This window comes from Schistocerca gregaria, chromosome 4 (genome assembly GCF_023897955.1).
Source record: "Schistocerca gregaria isolate iqSchGreg1 chromosome 4, iqSchGreg1.2, whole genome shotgun sequence".
Lineage (NCBI taxonomy): Eukaryota > Metazoa > Arthropoda > Insecta > Orthoptera > Acrididae > Schistocerca > Schistocerca gregaria.
Window position 1 is genome coordinate 284,310,444 of NC_064923.1, and position 20,088 is coordinate 284,330,531.

Sequence of the window (20,088 nt, forward strand, 5' to 3'; positions counted from 1 at the left end):
AAATCGCTCCCCGGGCCATAGGTCCAGATGTACTGTAGGTCCAGTGTGTCCAGCAAGCAGACATGTTGGTTGCAGGCCCTCAAATGGCCTCCTTGTAATCAAAACGCGTCCATCACTGGCACTGAGGCAGAACCAAGTTTCATCAGAAAACACAACAGACCTCCACCCCGCCCTCTAATGAGCTCTCGCTTGGTACCAATGAAGTCGCAAAGGGCGTTGTTTTGAGATCAGTGGAATGCGCGCTATAGGGTGTGTGGCTCGGAGCTGTTGTTGAAGTAAACGATTTGTAACAGTTTGTTGTGTGACTGTAGTGTCAACCGCTGCTCATACTGTCGCTGCAGATACAGTACGATGCGCCACTCATACGCTGAACACGATGGTCTTATCTCTCGGTAGTGTTAAGTGGCCGTCCGGAGCCCAGACTTCCTGTGAGCGTACATTCTCGTGGCCACTACTGCCAGTAATCATGGACAATGGCTACATTGCTGTCAAGTCTTTCTGCATTATTGCAGAAGCAACATTCAGCTTCTCGTAGCTCTATTACACGACCTTGTTCAAACTCAGTGAGTGTTGATAATGGCGTCTTTGTCGCCTTAAAGGCTTTCTTGAGTAGCGTTAACTCATCACGTGGAGTCTCAAAGGTAACCAACGCTTACTACGGTTACAGCGTATGTTTAAAGGACACTCATAGTGGCGCAACTAGAGCCACTCTTACGCAACTGGCACGGTGTTTGAATAGACAACATCTTAGAGATATAGGAACACGCGTACCAAGTTTCGTTTATGCCGCACATCTGCTTCATGGTGTTGTTATTTTTTCCGTCAGGGGACGACGGAAGTTTAAGCCGTACGGAACGCGAAAACCGACAGAGCGCTAATTGGCTAACTGTGCAGCTGTCTTCTGCGCATTCCGGGCCCAGTTGTCATAAACACTGCTGCGGACTATAGGTGCCTCTGGGAACGGCAGAAGTAACTCTGAGAACCTAATAACTAGCGTCAAGAGTATAAAATGTCTCTATGTATATTTGCCCAGTAATGTATTTGTTAATCAAGTGCTGCATCTGGCCCTACACTCGCAAATAGGGTCCGACTTACTGCCATGACATATTCAGTCAACGGTCTCATTGGATGCGGTATGGAATGACATGTGGTCAGCACATCGCTCTCCCATTTCTAGGCTTTCCTGACATTTGAACCGCCACTAATCCATCGAGCAGCTCCGGACCTTACGAGGGTGAGCTCCCCCACGAAGGAAAACCCCCTGCCACTACCGGTAATCGAACCTGGTTCCTCCAGCATGTCAGTGAGCCGTGCTAACCAGTCAGCTGCGTTGGAGAACAAAATGTACTTTTAATAAGGTACAAATACATATATCGTGCATTACTGCCACAGTATACACAAAGGAGGCAATATTTAGAGGATATGGCATCATAACTCTCTCATAACTCTCTCATATGTAATCAACACCAGTATGTACCGAGTATTTGGTGTCATATATGCCATAGTAACCTGAAGCTGATGCGTACTCCTTCTGTCACTAAATGGAACGAGGCACTAAGTACGTAAGCAAGGCAACGAGACTCGTAACTGAGGTGTAGTCGATTGGAAGTCAATTTTGTATGCGACTACTCTGCAGAGCCAAAGAAACTGCTACACCTACCTAATATCGTGTAGGGCTTCCGCCAACACTCAGAAGTGCCGCAACACGACGTGGCATGGACTCGACTGATGCCTGAAGTAGTGCTGGAGGGAACTCACACCATGAATCCTGCAGGGCTATCCATAAATCCGTAAGAGTACGAGGGGTGGTCATCTCTTCTGAACAGCATGGTTGTAAGGCAACCCAGATATGTTCGATAATGTTCACGGCAGGGGAGTTTGGTGGCCAGCGAAAATGTTTAAACTCAGAAAACTGTTCCTGGAACCACTCTGTAGTAATTATGGACTTGTGGAGTGTCGCATTGCCCTGTTGCAATTGCCCAAGTCAGTCGGAATGCAAAATGGACATGAATGGATGCAGATCATCAGACAGGATGCTTACGTACGTGTCACGCATTAATGTCACGCTTATCAGATGTCAAATATCACTCCAACAACACACGCCCACACCATTGCAGAGCTTCCACCAGTTTTAACAGCCCGCTGCTGACATGCAGGGTCCACGGATTAATGAGGTTGTCTCTATAGCGCTACATTCGCTCGACGCAGACAACACGGTATACTCGCGAAACGGTCGTACGGGAAAATCCCCGCTTCATCGCTATCTCGAAGATGCTGTGTCCCATCACCAGTGTGCCGACTAAACCACCACGTTCAAACTCACTTAAATCCTGATAATCTGACATTGTAGCAACAGTAACCTATCTACCAACATCACTAAATACCTGTTGTCTTATGTTGCCGACAGCAGTGCCGTATGCTGCCTGTTATGTGTGTGTGTGTGTGTGTGTGTGTGTGTGTGTGTGTGTGTATGCGCGCACACACATAGTAAACAACTTACGTAACGAACTGAATAAATGTCCTAGGGAATCATTAAAATGATACTATTGAGAAGGGAGTTCAAATTGATTTCGTATTTAGAGATTGCCAGAAGGGTTTTGATTTACTGTCTGAGAGGTTACAGTTCGTAGTAATTGCCAGAAAGTCGTCGAGTAAAACATAAGTGAACTTCTGGCGTTCCCCAAGGTAGCGTTATAGACCCTATGCTGTTCCTTATCTATATAAACGATTTGGGAGACGATCTGAATAGCCGTCTTAGGTTGTTTGCAGATGATGCTGTCCTTTATCGACTAGCAGAGCCATCAGAAGCGCAAAACAAAAACGATTTAGAAAATATACCTGTATGGTGCAAAAATTGGCGGCGTACCCTAAACAACCAAAAGTGTAAGGTCATCCACAAGAGTGCTAACAGGAGTCCGTTAAACTTCGGTTCCACGATAAATCAGTCAAATCTAAAGACCGTAAATTCAACTCAATACCTAGGAATTACAATTAAGAATAACTTAAATTTGAAGGAATTCCGAAAAACTGAGCCATTTTACATTGTCGGATGCTTTTTCCAGGTCGACAAATGTTATGAATTTGTCTTGATTTTTCTTCAGTTGCGCTACCATTATTAACGGTAACATCAGAATTGCCTCTCTGGTTCCTTTATCTCTCCTAAAGACAAACAGGTCCTCATCCAACGCATCGTCAATGTCTTTTCCATTCTTGTGTATATTATTCTTGTCAATAACATGGGTGCATGAGATGTTAAGCTGATTGTGCGATAATTCTCACACTTGTCAGCTCTTGCAGTCTTCGGAATTGTGTGGATGAGATTTTTCCGAAATTCAGATGATATGTCACCAGACTCATACATTCTACACGCCAACGCGAATAATCGTGTTGTTTCCACTTATTCCAATGATTTTAGAAATTCTGACGGTATGTTTGTTATGTTATCTATCCCTTCCGCTTTATTTGATCTTAGGTCCTCCAGAGCTCTCTTAAATTCTGATTCTAATAATGAATCATGCAGCCATTTTGTCTTAACCTCCCTCCACATCCTACTTATTTCATTCCTCAGCGACCTGTACTTCTGTAATCGTGAATTTCCTTGACCATTTTTGTACTTTCTTCTTTCATCGATCAACTGAAGTATTTCATCTGTTGCCCATGGTTACTTCACAGCTATCTTCTTTTTACCTATGTTTTCTTTCCAACTTCTGTGATTGCCCATTTTAGGGATGTCCATTCGTCTTCAGCTGTACTGCCTACTGATATATTCCTAATTGTTGCATCTATAGCCTTAGACAACTTAAAGCGTATCTCGTAATTCCTTAGTACTTCCGTATCCCATTTCTTTTCGTATTGATTCGTCCTGACTAATCTCTTAAACTTCAGCCTACTGATCATCACTACTACATTGTGATCTGAATCTATATCGGCTCCTCGGTACGCTTTACAATCCAGTATCTGATTTCGGAATCTCTGTCTGACCATGATGTAATACAAGTGAAATCTTCCCGTATTATCCGGCCTTTTCCAAGTATACCGGCTCGTCTTCTGATTCGTGAACATAGTGTTCGGTATTATTAGCTTAAGTTTATTACAGAACTCAATTACTGTTTCTCCTCTCTCATTGCTTGTCCCTAGCCCATATTCTTCTGTAACTTTTTCTTCTACTCCATCCCCTACAACAAAATTCTAGTCCACCGTCTCCCTTTATGTGCTCTAGTACCGATTCAATACATTCATATATTTTCTCTATTTTTTCATCTTCAGCTTGCGACGTCGGCATGTATAACTGAACTATCGTTGTTTGTGTTCGTTTGCTGTCGATTCTGATGAGAACAATTCTATACTGGACTGTTCACAGTAACACCCTCTTTGCCCTACCTTCCTATTCGTAACGAATCCTGATTCTGTTATATCATTCTCTGCTGCTGCTGTTGACATTACTCTATACCCGGCTGACCAGAAATCTTTTTCTCTTTCCATGTCACTTCACTGACCGCTACTATATCCAGACTGAGCGTTTTTCAATTACAGGCCAGATGTCCTGTGTTTTTAATGCAGTGGTTTCCATTGCCTTTGCATCCTCATGCCGTTGAGAACTGCTGAATCTTGCCCCCCCCCCCTCCCCTTAGGTGGGGGGGGGGGGGAGGGGACAGATTTCTACCCCAGAGAGTGCCCTGAACCTCTGCCTACTCCTCAACTCTCTTTGACAATGCCGTTTGCAGAATCCGGGTGACTTGTTACAGAAAGCCTTCGGCCGCCAGTGCTGATTATTAACCACAATTTAAACGGTGGCGGCTTTCGAACCCGGGACGGCTTACGTTTTGATTACTAATCGAAGTCGCTATTCCTAGACCACTTTTTTTTGCTGTACCATTTTTTTTAAATTTTTTTTCCCTATTTCAGACTTACAACCTTTGCTGACATACATTTTGTTGTACTACAGCATAAATAGTGTCTACAAAGTCCAAATGTTGACAAATAGTGGCTAATTAGAAAATTAATTAATTAAGGAAATGAATAAAACTGAAAATGTCCAAATGAACGACATGAAGGCATTGCTGATAGTACAAATACAAAAGAAACATGCTCCTGTAGCAATGAAATGAAATTCGTTTCGGGGACGACACCTGCTTACGACCTGACGTTCGATAGAGCAAGAGAGCCATCTATCGACTCGTTCTCCAGACGTTGGTGTAAGACTGGGTCGTCTTCTCGAAATTAAGTAAGGGTCCATAAGTGTGATCGATGTCTATCTCGGCTTCTTCGTCTATCTCATCTCTCACCCGTCTCACCCCATCTGGCCGGCGGGTCGGTAAATGTAAGTCGCAAGTAATTAACGAAGTCTTGCCCATATTTCTTATGCTGTTGCAGCTTCGTGTGTCCATCCAGGAGAAAATGCCAAAAATCCATGTTGTCCTTTTCCAATTCGTTATAGACGTAGCCCACCACCATTATCCGTGCCCATGTCACTGCATTGGTTTTTGGGACCGGAAAATAAGATTCTTGGGGAAAAGAAGTGGGTCTGATGAAATTGTGTGAGGGGCGGAGCGTACCAGGAACGCCAATATCTGTTGTGCCAAGTGCCACACTGGGGCCGTCCCACTACATGCTAAACGATGTTCATCAGTGTCCACTGTTGCGCAGCCTAAACATAGTGGAGTGTCTGCCAAATGAATCGCGTGCCGCCGTTGATTCGTTGCGAACTTCCTATTTACCACCACATACCATGTTGAGCGTAGCGACGTTAGGAGGTAAACGTTCCGTATAACTCGCCATATCCGTCGCCAGTTCTTGTTTGGGTACTTCTTTTCCAGGGTATTCCTGGGGCACCGGCGTAGGAAGAGCTGGTATAAATCTCGCGTCGTCGGTAGTCGTGAGTCATGTTGTTGGGAAGGATTCTCTGACATAGCTAAGCTAAAACAAAAATCTTGAAATGTGCCTTCTTGGGTGAAATATGGCCCACATTGACTGGAGCAGCATTGAAGTGGGCGCTAGTACATCTACCAACGCACCCGAGATATTGCGAAATTGACCGCGCCACTGTCGCAAAATCGTACTGACGTATAACGCCCGTCCCTTTTGTGTTCACTAGACCAAGTCCACCCTCTCCAGGTGGTAGTGTAAGCGTTGTGTATTGGATCTTAAAGAGGTGTCCCACACTCACGTAGGTTCCGAAAGTTGCTTGTATCCGTGATGCCATTGTGCGCGTTAAAGGCAGGACATGCGCTACGTGAGTGAGTCTCGGTGCTAGGTATACGTTAACATAGGTCACCCTCTGAATCATACCCAACGCTCTTAATTTCTGTAACAGCAGCATTGTCCGCATCAGCTTCAATATGCGTCGGTAGTTACCCGCTGCTGTTCGCTGCACATCCGTGTGGGACGTAACACCTAGACATTTTATGGTCTTAACTATCATGAGCGGACCTTCCTGCCCCGGTTGTAATCCTCGACCGACATTCATGCAGCGTGACTTGGACCACTGGGCCCTGGACGACTGGAATACCGTTTCTTGGTCGCATGAGTCCTGATATCAGAGGGTAAGAGCTGATGATAGGGTTGGAGTGTGGCGTAGACCCCACGAAGCCTGGGACCCAGGATGTCAATACTGCACTGTGCGAGTTAGTGGTGGCTCCTTATTGGTTTGGGCTGTCTTTGTATCGAATGGAGTGGGTCCTCTGGTCCCACTGAACCGATAACTGACTGGAAATGGTTATGCTAGGCTACCTAGAGATTATTTAGACTTTATATTTTTAAACAACGGTAGACGTTTTATGGATGACAATGCGCCATGTCACAGGGCCGCAATTGTTGGCGATTTGTTTGAAGAGCTTTCTGGACAAAACTGGCCACCTAGACCGTCCGACATGAATGCCAACTAACATTTGTGGAACATAATCGAGAGGTCAGTTCGTGACCGTATTCCTGTACCGGCAACACTTTTGCAATTATGGACGGCTATAAAAGGACTTCCAACGACTTGTTGAGTCCTTGCCACGAGAGTTGCTGCACTACGCCGGAATAAGGAGGTTTGACATAATATTCCGAGGTATCCACTGACTTTTGACACCTCTGTGTACCTCGTTTACAGACACAGAAAAAGCATTTAATATGATTGACTAGAAATTGTTATTTAAAGCTGTGTGCAGAGTACGAGTTGACTTGGAAGGGCAGGTGGTAAATTTTTAGTATACACAGAAGACAAACTACTGAAATGGATACTAATTGTAGCAAGAAAGCAGCACAAATTGGAAGTGGAGTGAGACAGGGGTTGCCTCTGTCACCGTACTTATTTAATTTGTTCATCGAGCAAGGAATGTCAACAATGAAAAGAAAAATGACTAGAATGAAAATTAATTGTATTCATATTCACTGTTTCAGATCTGCAGTTGTGGCGGACTCAGAGAAAGAATTAAATAAAATGCTTCAAGTCTTAATTCATGAGATAGGGCTCATCGTGGTCGTTTAAAAGCAGCCAATGCACCAAATACAGTACTGTGAACAAATTTGCAAATAAAGAAGTATTACTCAGCTTAATGTATTGCTATTTCAAAGATCACTTGGCAATATTACCCTGGTCGCTAGTTATGGAAGATACAAGGAATAACTGTAACTATAAAACTTGTTAGATTGATAAATAACGTTGCATTGTCTGAGTCGCATTGGGGTGAACCGTATCGTGAAATAACGGTTGCTGGCAACTTACGTGCAGTCTGCTGTGAGAGGGTTATAGGCTTCGTCTGTACCAGGGCAATATCCCAGGTCCGCCGGCTCTCCGACGTTAAGGCAGACGTGATACTTCTTACAGTCGTACGGGTCAGGGTAGGATCCGACGGCGTTACATGGAAATTGCTCCACAGCTGACTTACAATCAGACTGCTCCGCTGGGACGCACGTTCTGTTGACCGCACTGCATTTCATTCCATTGGTCGTACTGCACGTTATCATTGGCCAAGGATCGTATCCATCTTCCAGGTTGCCAAGACAAATCTGCACCTGTTTAAGAAAACAATATTCTATCACAAATGCTCGAAAGGGGAGCAGATGTTTCCCTTTCTTGTTTAAATAATAAATTATTTTCACTTTTCACGTGACGTACACTGGCGACAAAAAAGAAAAAAAAACGCAACACCTAGGAGGAGTTGCAACGTATACGAAAGTTGGCAGTCGTGTTGCTACGAGGCGCATTCAAGTTCTAAGGCCTCCGATTTTTTTTCTCCGGACTGGAAAGAGATAAAAACATGCGCATTATTTTAAAATGAGGCCGCGTTCATTGTCAATACGGCAGGTGGAATTTTACCGCCAGCAGCGAGAATGAGAACTGTTTTAAATACTTAAAATGGCGCTGTTTTCCTTACTTGAACAGCGTGTAGCCACTCGTTTTCCGAATTTGCGTGGTGTGAAACCAATTGAAATTCATCGGCAGTTGAAGGAGACATGTGGTGATGGAGTTATGGATGTGTTGAAAGTGCGTTCGTGGGTGCGACAGTTTAATGAAGGCAGAACATCGTGTGACAACAAACCGAAACAACCTCGGGCTCGCACAAGCCGGTCTGACGACATGATCGAGAAAGTGGAGAGAACTGTTTTGGGGAATCGCCGAATGACCGTTGAACAGATCACCTCCAGACTTGGCATTTCTGTGGGTTCTGTGCAAACAATCCTGAAAATGCGAAAAGTGTCATCCAGGTGGGTGCCACGAATGCTGACGGACGACCACATGGCTGCCCGTGTGGCACGTTGCCAAGCAATGTTGACGCGCAATGACAGCATGAATGGGACTTTCTTTTCGTCAGTTGTGACGATGGATGAGATGTGGATGCCAGTTTCCAATCCAGAAACAAAGCGCCAGTCAGCTCAATGGAAGCACACAGATTCACCGCCACCAACAAAATTTCGGGTAACGGCCAGTGCTGAAAAAATGATGGTGTCCATGTTCTGGGGCAGCGAGGGCGTAATCCTTACCCATTGCGTTCCAAAGGGCACTATGGTAACAGGTGCATCCTACGAAAATGTTTTGAAGAACAAATTCCTTCCAGCACTGCAACAAAAACGTCCGGGAAGGGCTGCGCGTGTGCTGTTTCACCAAGACAACGCACTCGCACATCGAGCTAACGTTACGCAACAGTTTCTTCGTGATAACAACTTTGAAGTGATTCCTCATGCTCCCTAATCACCTGACCTGGCTCCTAGTCACTTTTGGCTTTTTCCACCAATGAAAGACACTCTCCGTGGACGCACATTCACCAGCTGTGCTGCTATTGCCTCAGCGATTTTGCAGTGGTCAAACCCGACTCCTAAAGAAGCCTTCGCCGCTGCCATGGAATCATGGCGTCACCGTTGTGAAAAATGTGTCCGTCTGCAGGGCGATTACGTCGAGAAGTAACGCCAGTTTCATCGATTTCGGGTGAGTAGTTAATTAGAAAAAAAATCGGAGGCCTTAGAACTTGAAAGCACCTCGTACATCTGAAAGATGATGATTAATCAAATTGTGCGTTTGTCGTCGAAGATAAGGCTACTATGTGGAAGCAAATCAGGTTTGCACGCTGTAGTTGGTTGCCTTTGAGATTGGACCTGGTGAGTTGCCTTTCAGGCGACAAAGACGCCATTTATCAACATCTTATCGACATTGAATGTGGTCCTGTAATAGGGGTACGAGAAGCTGGATGTTTCTCCTGCGACATTGCATAAACACCTGGCAGAAATGTGGCGACTGTTCATGAAAGCTGGTAGCGAGAATGTACCATCACATTAAGACCGGGATAGAGCATTGGTTTGCACACTGGACTCGGATTCGAGAGGATGACGATTCAAAACCACGTCCGATCATCCTGATTTAGGTTTCCCGTGATTTCCCTAAATCGCTTAAGGCAAATGCCGGGATGGTTCCATTGAAAGAGCACGGCCTCTTTTCTTCTTCATCCTTGCCCAATCCGAGGCTGTGCTCCGTCTCTAATGACCTCGTTGTCGAAAGGGACGTTGAACACTAATCCATTCCCCCTCCTCCTCCTCCTCCGTGCTCTGGACAGCCAAGTTGCGCTAAGGAGAGGAAGACAATTGTGTTCGGTGTATGACCCTGGCGCATACTTGGCACCACAGTGACATAACGAACTGTTACAAATCAGTAACTCTAACAACAGATCCGAGCCAGATGGCCTGTAGCTTAAGTTCCACTGACCCCAAATCACTGCAATTTGCGACTTCAGAAGTGTCAAGCGAGAGCTCATTGGAGGGCAGGATGTAGGTTTGCTGCGATTTTTTTTAAAGAAAGGACTATGGTATGAAGATTGGCATCTCCAAAACGAAAGTAATGTCAGTAGGGAAGAGATATAAAAGGATTGAGTGCCAAATAGGAGGAACATAGTTAGAACAGGTGGACAGTTTCAAGTATTTAGGATGCATATTCTCACAGGATTGCAACATAGTGAAAGGACTGGAAGCGAGGTGTAGCAAAGCTAATGCAGTGAGCGCTCAGCTAAGATCTACTCTCTTCTGCAAGAAGGAAGTCAGTACCCAGACTAAGTTATCTGTGCACCGTTCAATCTTTCGACCAACTTTGTTGTACGGGAGCGAAAGATTGGTGGATTCAGGTTAACTTATCAATAAGGTTGAGGTTACGGATATGAAAGTAGCTAGGACGATTGCAGGTCCTAGTAGATGGGAACAATGGCAGGAGGGTGTCCACAATGAGGAAATCAAAAAAAAAAAAAAACTGGGAATGAACTCTATAGAGGTAGCAGTAAGGGCGAACAGGCTTAGATGGTGGGGTCATGTTACACGCATGGGGGAAGCAAGGTTACCCAAGAGACTCATGGTTTCAGGAGTAGAGGGTAGGACGAGTCGGGGCAGACCAAGGAGAAGGTACCTGGATTCGGTTAAGAATGATTTTGAAGTAATAGGCTTAACATCAGAAGAGGCACCAATGTTAGCACGGAATAGGGGATCATGGACGAATTTTATAAGGGGGACTATGCTCCAGACTGAACGCTGAAAGGCATAATCAGTCTTAAATGATGATGATGATGATGATGAGCTGGTTCTGTCTTGGTGCCGGCGATGGCCCTATATTGGTTAGAAGGAGGCCAACTGATGGTCTGCAATCAACCAGTCTGCGTTCTAGATACACTGGACTTACGTCTGGAAATGTAGTTCGGAGTACGATATCGTATGAAAGCAGGAGCAATCTCGTGGTTATCCCACGCAAACTGACTGCAAATTTCTATGTCAGTCTGGTGATTCAACCTGTTGTTCTGTCATTCACTAACAGAATTCCAAGGCGTGTTTTCCAACAGGACAACACTGGGCCTCGTACCGCCATTGTAACCCAAATTGCTCTACAGTGTCGCCGTGTTGCCTTGCCTTACTCGATCATCAGATCTGTCTTCAGTCGAGCACAGATAGGCCATCGTTGGACGAGAACTCCAGCGTCATCCACAAACATCATTAACTGTCCCTACATTGATTGACCAAGTGCAACCGGCAGGGAACTCCATCCCATAGACTGATATCCAGCACCTGTAGAATACAATACAAGCACGTTTGCATGCACGCGTTCAACGTTCTGGCGGATACTCGGATTATTAATGTACCAGTATTTCACATTTGCAGCAGCTTACCTCGCGCTTACATTAACCTGTGATTTTGGAATGTCAGTCACTTCAATATGTTACACTATGGGCCATTAAAATTGCTAGACCAAGAAGAAATGTAGATGATAAACGGGTATTCATTGGACAAAGTTCGAGTAACGAAGATTTTTGGTGAGGTAAGTGATTTGTGAAAGGTATAGTTTAATGTTAGTCAGGGCCATTCTTTCGTAGGGATTTTTAAAAGTCAGATTGCGTTGCGCTAAAAATATTGCTTATCAGTATAAGCACAGTCACGAATAATTTCTCTAAGGGGACGTTTCATATATGTAAGTAGGCTGTTTAGGTTTCTTTATTGGTAACGCCGCCGCCACGTAGCGCTCTGTATGAAAAACACCGGCTGTGCTGTGTACAGTCAGTGGCTGGTTGGCATTGTTGTAATACTCGCCATTGTACTGTTGGGCAGCTGGATGCTAACAGCGCGTAGCGTTGTGCAGTTGTAGGTGAGCCGCCAGCAGTGGTGGACGTGGGGAGAGACATGGCGGAGTTTCAAAATTTGTAAGAATGGATGTCATGAACTGATATATATATTATGACTATTAAGGTAAATACATTGTTTGTTCTCTATTAAAATCTTTCATTTGCTAACTGTGCCTATCAGTAGTTAGTGACTTCCGTAGTTTGAATCTTTTATTTAGCTGGCAGTAGTGGTGCTCGCTGTATTTGCAGTAGTTCGAGTAACGAAGATTTTTGGTGAGGTAAGTGATTTGTGAAAGGTATAGGTTAATGTTAGTCAGGGCCATTCTTCGTAGGGATTTTTAAAAGTCAGATTGCGTTGCGCTAAAAATATTGCGTGTCAGTATAAGCACAGTCACGTATAATTTTTCTAAGGGGACGTTTCAAACTGACATGTGATTACATTTTCACGCAATCTGAGTGCATAGATCCTGAGAAATCAATACCCAGAACAACCACCTCTGGCCGTAAAAATAGCCTTAATACGCCTGGGCATTGACTCAAACAGAGCTTGGATGGAGTGAACAGGTACAGCTGCCCATGCAGCTTCAACACGATGCCACATTTATTAAAGAGTAATGACTGGTATATTGTGACGAGCCAGTTGCTCGACCACCATTGACCAGACGTTTCCAATTAGTGAGAATCTGGAGAATGTGCTACAGTCGAACATTTTCTGTATCCAGAAAGGCCCGTACAGGACCTGCAACATGAGATCGTGCATTATCCTTTTGAAATGTATGGTTTCTCAGGGACCGACTGAAGGGTAGAGCCACGGGTCGTAACACATCTGAAATGTAACGTCCACTTTTCAAAGTGCCGTCATTGCGAACAAGAGGTGACCGAGATGTGTAACCCCATACCATCACGCCAGGTGATACGCCAGTGCAGCGATGACGAATACACGCTTCCAATTTGCATTCACGGATGCGACCATCATGATGCTGTAAACAGAACCTGGATTCATCTGAAAAAATGACGTTTTGCCATTCGTGCACCCAGGATCGTCGTTGAGTACACCATCGCAGGCGCTCCTGTCTGTGATGCAGCGTCAAGGGTAACCGCAGCCATGGTCTCTGAGCTGATAGTCCATGCTGCTGAATACGTCGTCGAACTATTCGTGCAGATGTTTGTTGTCTTGCAAACGTCCCCATCTGTTCACTCAGGGATCGATACGTGACTGTACGATTGGTTACAGCCATGCGGATAAGATGCCTATCATCTCGACTGCTAGTGAGAGGAGGCCGTAGGGATCCAGCACGACGTTCCGTATTACCCTCGAAACCCCCCCCCCCCCTCCCCCCGATTCCATATTCTGCTAACAGTCATTGGATGTCGACCAACGCGAGCAGCAATCTCGCGATACGATAAACAGCAATGGCGATAGGTTACAATACGAGCTTTATCAAAGTCGGAAACGTGATGGTACGCATTTCTCCTCCTTACACGAGGCATCACAACAACATTTCACCAGGCAACGAGGGTCAACTGCTGTTTGTGTATGAGAAATCTGTTGGAAACTTTCCTCTTGTCAGCACGTTGTAGGTGTCGCCACCGGTGCCAACCTTGTGTGAATCCTCTCAAAAGCTAATCATTTGCATATCACAGCATCTTCTTCCTGTCGATTAAATTTCGCGTCTGTAGCACGTCATCTTCATGGTGTAGCAATTTTAATGGCCGGTAGTGTACTTACACAATTTCATTACTCTGCGTTAATATATTGTGGTGTTTTTTTCCTGTCAGTGTCTTTATACCCACGTTGTATTTCTATGAACATCGTATGATGTGTGAATGTTATGCTACATCAGTTTCATTGTAGCTACTGTCTTTAGGAGAGCAAATGCGCTGTTATCACACGTCACAACAGAATTAACGAGTCACTTTTTCGAAACCTGCAATAGTGTCCCATTGCGTCGTAGAAGTTTGAAATTTGATATTCCTCTGTAATGATACAAAAGTGAGGCAACGTGCCACCTCGGATTCTGCGACACACGCGAAGAAAAGGCCGGAGCTCAGTTGATTTGGCTGTAAAGTGAGTGAATAATCTCATATTGACACCAAATTTCACCTTAATTCTGCCCAACGCCACCGAGGACTTGCTAGTCGATGGGAAGCTCGTCTAAAGACCCCTTCTTTTAACTTGTCCTTGGTAGATGATAGAATCTTGACGACCAGCGTTAAAATCACGCCGCTTTCTTTTGGGTGGCCGAGGAAAACATTCATTTCAGACACACCGCCGCTCAGAACAGACACCAAAAGGCCTCTAGGGGTGCCTTTTCTTGCATATTTCACAGTCGAAAACTACAGTTCAGAGTGGGATGAGCAACAGAAACGTTCCATGCTACCTACCCGCCTTTGTTGAGCACTTTAAAAATGTACTTGTACAGAGACAATGCTTAGTGGGGGGTCATAGGCGCCTGCAGACAGGCTACACTGCTGCTCTAGCACCCGCCGAATCGGAGGGACGTAAAGGGGTTGCCCGTCTGCAAGTGGATAATACTTTTCCACAATGCTGTCCGTGTACAGACGCATTGTTAAAGCGCGCACAAATACAGGCGGTTGGCACTAAGCGTGTTGCCGAAGTGGGAGGAGCCTTTGCCGTTTTATTCACGCATGCGCCTACGTCACACTCCTCTGTGATCACAGCGTAGGAGGTGTGAAACAAGAAGAGTGGCGAAGTGTAAGCACCCTTTGCTGCTTTTTATCACGTTCAGATTTCATGGAACTGTTTTCAAGAATTCCAGGTGATTCCACCCAGTACACCAGAGGAAAAACTGTCGTGAAACACTCCAAATAGACGAGATCACCTTCAGTGGGGTTATTGGCCCACGATGTCCTTATAAAAGTGTTGAATCGTCTGAGCGGTGTCTGCAGTGTCAAAGGTTGTCGAGGATGTCCTTTCGTTGTTCAACGAACTGCTAACTGTTGTTCTCATCCGCGAGATGTGTGAATATCGATGCCCCAAGAAAAGGGGTGGCATCATTTACACCCTTTGTGCCACGCCCTATGGTTTTCGTTTCAGTTCTGAACGGCAGTGTGTCTAAAGTGTTCTCCTGTACCTCCCATAAGAAAAACGCGTGATTGATGACCCACATCGTGGAGGCGTGAAACGATGCTGTGACATGAGAATAAGAGGGGGTGTGACGACCTTCCCATGGTGTGAGACGACCACTGTGGTTCTGGTCAGAACTGTAGCAAAATTTGGTGGCAATGCACGTAGTCATCCCACCTTACACCCCACATGTACTTCCGATCTCTGGTCCGTGTCGACACGTTGTTGTATGAAGCGTCGCTGAGCCTGATCGTGAACTCGCAAAGTGCAATACTTCTTCACGTTACAGAGGAATGTTTGAGGCACCCTTGAGACTAATATCAAACTTCTACGTCGCAATGAGAGACAGTTACGGAGTTTCGAAGAAATAATCCTCTAAGTGTGTTGCGCAGAGTATATTCGGCGAAGAGGAAAACCTTTAAACTCTCATTTGCTTGCCCAACATTGTGTGGATTACGTGGGATGCAGGTAAGACAAGAAGAAAAAGAGCCTTCCGCCAACTTAGGATCTGTACCAATAGAGGAGAGTACTACCTGCGAACAGTCACTGCTGCAGAGGACTTCACCAGGTGATGAACAGTATGCCCGTTGAGCGAAGGGAGACCACCTTGGTCTTGAAACGGCGGCAGTCACAGATAAAGCAGTCGACAGCTAGAAAGACAGACAAAATTTCGGTATCATTTCGTGCACAAATCAGAGAAAATTAAAATTTCACAGTTCAGTAATTATCTTCCTATTTCCATAATGTAATTGTATATCAGGACCTTTTAGCGACAGTTTACACAGTCAATTGTAAGTGCCATGACCTGTTTGAATAGAATTTTCAGGAAACTGTACACCAAATGGCAACTAGATTTCAGCATCAGCTGAGTAGTTGTGATGGATGTGGAAACAGTTTTTTATTAAACTTGCTATCACGGTACTGGCGGGTGCTGATCACTGCTCCTATAGACTCAACTACAACCAGGAGGTCGTTGATAATTCCAGTCGAGCAGGGTCGCTCTAGAAAAAGTCGGACTTGCTGGTTGTATCTGTATTTTAGAGAGGCCTCTAATCGACTGCAGCTTTCGTGGGCTGACGGAATGCCATATGCTGAAGCTTGTTGATATAATTGCATGACAGAAACTAGCATGTTCTTTCACCAACTTGCTCTCTGACCGAGGAGTCTAAGAGAACGCTTCTAAGTGACCTCACCATATTGAATGAGTACATTTAGAAATAATCCAAACAAAACCCAAGTAAAATTGAGGTACCAGCGTTCCATGATTAGAATAAAGAGATAAACAGGAAGTTACATTTGTTATTGGACGTGCTCGAAGTTTTCCATCACTAAGTCCCTGAATATCTATGTTTCACCGTCGACTGGCAATGTTATTTAAGCAGTACTGTACAAACCCGTGAAAGAAGTGTCGTTCAAGAGTAAATCTGCTCCACAAAATAAAAAGAATCACTTTGGGAGCAAATGCAGATAGGCTACGCATGTGTGTACTCAGCTGCTGAATATAGCGCCTTTCTGTACTTCTGAGTAAGGCAATGAGGATTATTTCTGAAACTGTCATTTCTGCTCCCACTCAGTGGCTGCCCGTTCTATAAAATACTGCCCCTTTGGATATAAGAAGAAAAGCTGGAATTTCATTTTTAACAGGTAAACGTTCCCAAGGGATACACTTAGATTTTGATGGGCATTGAATATGTTGCAGTGTACAGCAGAATAAGAGACATATTTTTTATATATGACCTTAAGGCCGTTGAGGGCGTGAAACATCTCATGAAGAAACATGAGTTAAATATTTCTACATTAATACCAACGAAAGGTTACAGATGCAAAAATAGACTCCAAATAAAAGTTCTATTGTTTTCGATGCACAGTACAACAGTGCACTCAGATTGTCGAAATTCCTGTGCCTGGTGCATTCAGATTTACAGTAAATCCGCAAAGGACAAACATAAGCTGTAAAACAGAATGATGACAACGAAAATTTGTGCCTGGCCGGGACTCGAACCCGGATTTCCTGCTTATTACGAGCTGTCGCCTTACCATTTGGCTATCCGTGCACGACTGACGGCACACATGTCCAAATGAACCTTGCACCGTAATTCGGGATAATATAGGCACTGAAACATCACATTCAGATTTTTTTTTTACCCAAACAATTCTGCACTTCGTCATTGTTGGACAGAATTATAATAATGATACAACGATAATGTAAAAACAATTTGAGATATAAAATAATTAAATCTGAAACTTGTTAAAACTTGAAAAAGAAAACGTCAGATGTAAAAAGATTAAAAGATAAATAAAATTAAAAGAATAAAATATGTATAGAACAATGTGTGCAGAATGCACATGTAGAATATACACTGAAGAGTCAAAGAAACTGGTATACCTGCTTAATAACGTGCAGGGACCCCGCCAGCTCACAGAAGTGCCACAACACGACGTGGCATGGACTCGACTAATGTCTGTGCTGGAGGGAATTGTCGCCATAAATCCTGCAGACCTGTCCATAAATCCGTAAGGTTGCGTGGGGGTGGATATATCTCAACAGCACTTTGGAGGCATGCCAGATATGCCCAGTAATGTTCATGTCTTCGGAGTTTGGTGGCCAGCGGAAGAGTTTAAACTCAGAAGAGTATTCCTGCAGGCACTCTGTAGCAATTCTGGACGTGTGGGGTGCCACATTGTCCTGCTGTAATCGGCCAAGACTGTCGGAATGCACAATGGACATGACCGGATGCAGGTGGTCAGACAGAATGCTTACGTACGTGTCACCTGTCAGAGTCGTATCTAGACGTATCAGGGGTCCCATATCACTCCCATATCACGCTCCACATCATTACAGAGCCTCCACCAGCTTGAACAGTCCCCTGCTGACATGGCCCATGGATTCATGAGGGCTCTATACCCGTGCTCATCCATCCACTCGACACAGTTTGAAAAGAGACTCGTCCGACCAGGTATCACTCCCATATCACGCTCCACATCATTACAGAGCCTCCACCAGCTTGAACAGTCCCCTGCTGACATGGCCCATGGATTCATGAGGGCTCTATACCCGTGCTCATCCATCCACTCGACACAGTTTGAAAAGAGACTCGTCCGACCAGGTATCACGTTTCCAGTCATCAACAGTCCAATGTCGTTGTTGAAGGACCCAGGCGAGGCGTACGGCTTTGTGTCGTGATCATCAAGGGTACACGAGTGGGCCTTCGGTTCCCAAAGCTCATATCGATGATATTTCGTTGAATAGTTCGCACACTGACACTTGTTGATGGCCCAGCATTGAAATCTACAAGAATCTGATCCTGTTCTTGCAGGACATTTTTCTGGCCGCAGCAATGTCGGAAATTTGATGTTTTACCGGATTCCTGATATTCATGGTACATTCGTGAAATGGTCAAATGGGAAAATCCTCATTGCATCTATCACTTCAGCTGTATCGGAGATGCTGTGTCCCATTGCTCGTGTGCCGACTATAACACCACGTTCTATCTCACTGAAATCTTGATAACCTGCCATTGTATCGTCAGTAACCGATCTAGCATCTGTACCAACCGAACACAGCGCCGTATTCTGCTTGTTTGTTTATCTCTGTCCTTGATTAGGCATGGCTATACCAGTTTCTTTGGCGCTTCAGTGTATTTATGTGGAAAATATTTACTGAACAACCAAACATGACCATTGGGATTGGAAGCGAACATACAACGATTTTGAGATATTTCTAGCTGATTTCTGATAAATGCTTATTGGGAATACCACCTCATTATATATCGCTGACATAAATTTTTATGTGATTGAATTTTATATTAATGACGCTATAGGATTTGATGTTTGTCAAACGTCGAAATCAGAAACAAAATAGTGGGGGAGGGACTATTTCGACAAATCTGGGTGAACTATTGTAACGTTCATTAAACAGAGAACTTTTATTTGAATTTTTTTTTATGTCTGTTACCATTTCAACGGTATTCATTCAGATATATTAAACTGAATTTCCTTTTTAAAATAGGTATTTAGACGCTTTAATAACCATATGGGCAGATATAAAAGAATATTTTGTCTTTCATTTCGCTGTGCACTACAGCATATTCAAAGACGATCAAAGGTGAAGTGTTTCGTTTTGGTACGTTTACTTGTAAGTAGTGCTTTCCAGAATCCGCAAGCTATGCACCTCAAGTCAAAGTACCCTGGGTCAGTCTTCGGATCGCAGTCCGCCCCCGTAGCTGAGTAATCAGCACGTCTGATTGCTATGCAGTGTACCCGGGTTCGATGCCCAGCCGGGACGAAGATTGTGTTGTGTTGTCCTCATCATCATATCGTCGTCATAGACACGCAAGTCGCCTAATGAGGCGTCAACTTAGAAGACTTGCAACTCAGCGGCCGATATGTCCCAAGTGGGGGCTCTTGGCTGTCAGTGCCACCATTTTCGGATCACAGACGTTTTCGATGCCACCGAGGAGTCGAAAGAACAATGGAATGAATTTTCAGTCCAGAACGCCAAACCAACGACGAAAGTTTCACGGCTTTATCTTCTCCGTCGGGAATGGTCAACATTCAAACACATCCGCACGAAACAAGGGAACTGTTGCTATTATCTTGAGTAAGTGGGCTTGTTATAGAGCTGCTGCGTGTGACTATGGTGCGGAAGATCAGACAGCAAGACATATCGGGGAGAAATTAACAATTCACACCTTTAAAAGTGATCTGATAGAATACGAAAGTGGCACCGAGAGCTGCCTGCGATCGGATTGTCCGATTTTAATATTAACATGTAAATTCACTGTGGATGTACAACTACAGGGGTGGACAAAAACTTGGATGTGAACAACACAACAAATCGCCCACCCGGCCGAGAATCGAACCACTGAATAGCAATCAGACGTGCTGATTTCTCAGATAGGAGAGCGGACTGCGATTCGAAGATTGGCCAAA

At 44.6% G+C, this 20,088-nt stretch overlaps 1 protein-coding gene across 2 annotated transcripts in view; it reads right to left on the bottom strand.

The window, feature by feature from the left end:
• Positions 1–20,088, bottom strand: part of LOC126267431 (salivary glue protein Sgs-3-like) — a 44,155-nt gene that overhangs the window by 13,046 nt on the left and 11,021 nt on the right. For both annotated transcript variants that reach the window (XM_049972684.1, XM_049972685.1), the window contains exons 2-3: positions 15,690–15,806; positions 7,709–7,998 (exon numbers count right to left, since the gene is read on the bottom strand). In XM_049972684.1, the coding sequence (XP_049828641.1) occupies positions 7,709–7,998; positions 15,690–15,806 (407 nt within the window). The remainder of the gene's footprint in view (positions 1–7,708; positions 7,999–15,689; positions 15,807–20,088) is intronic.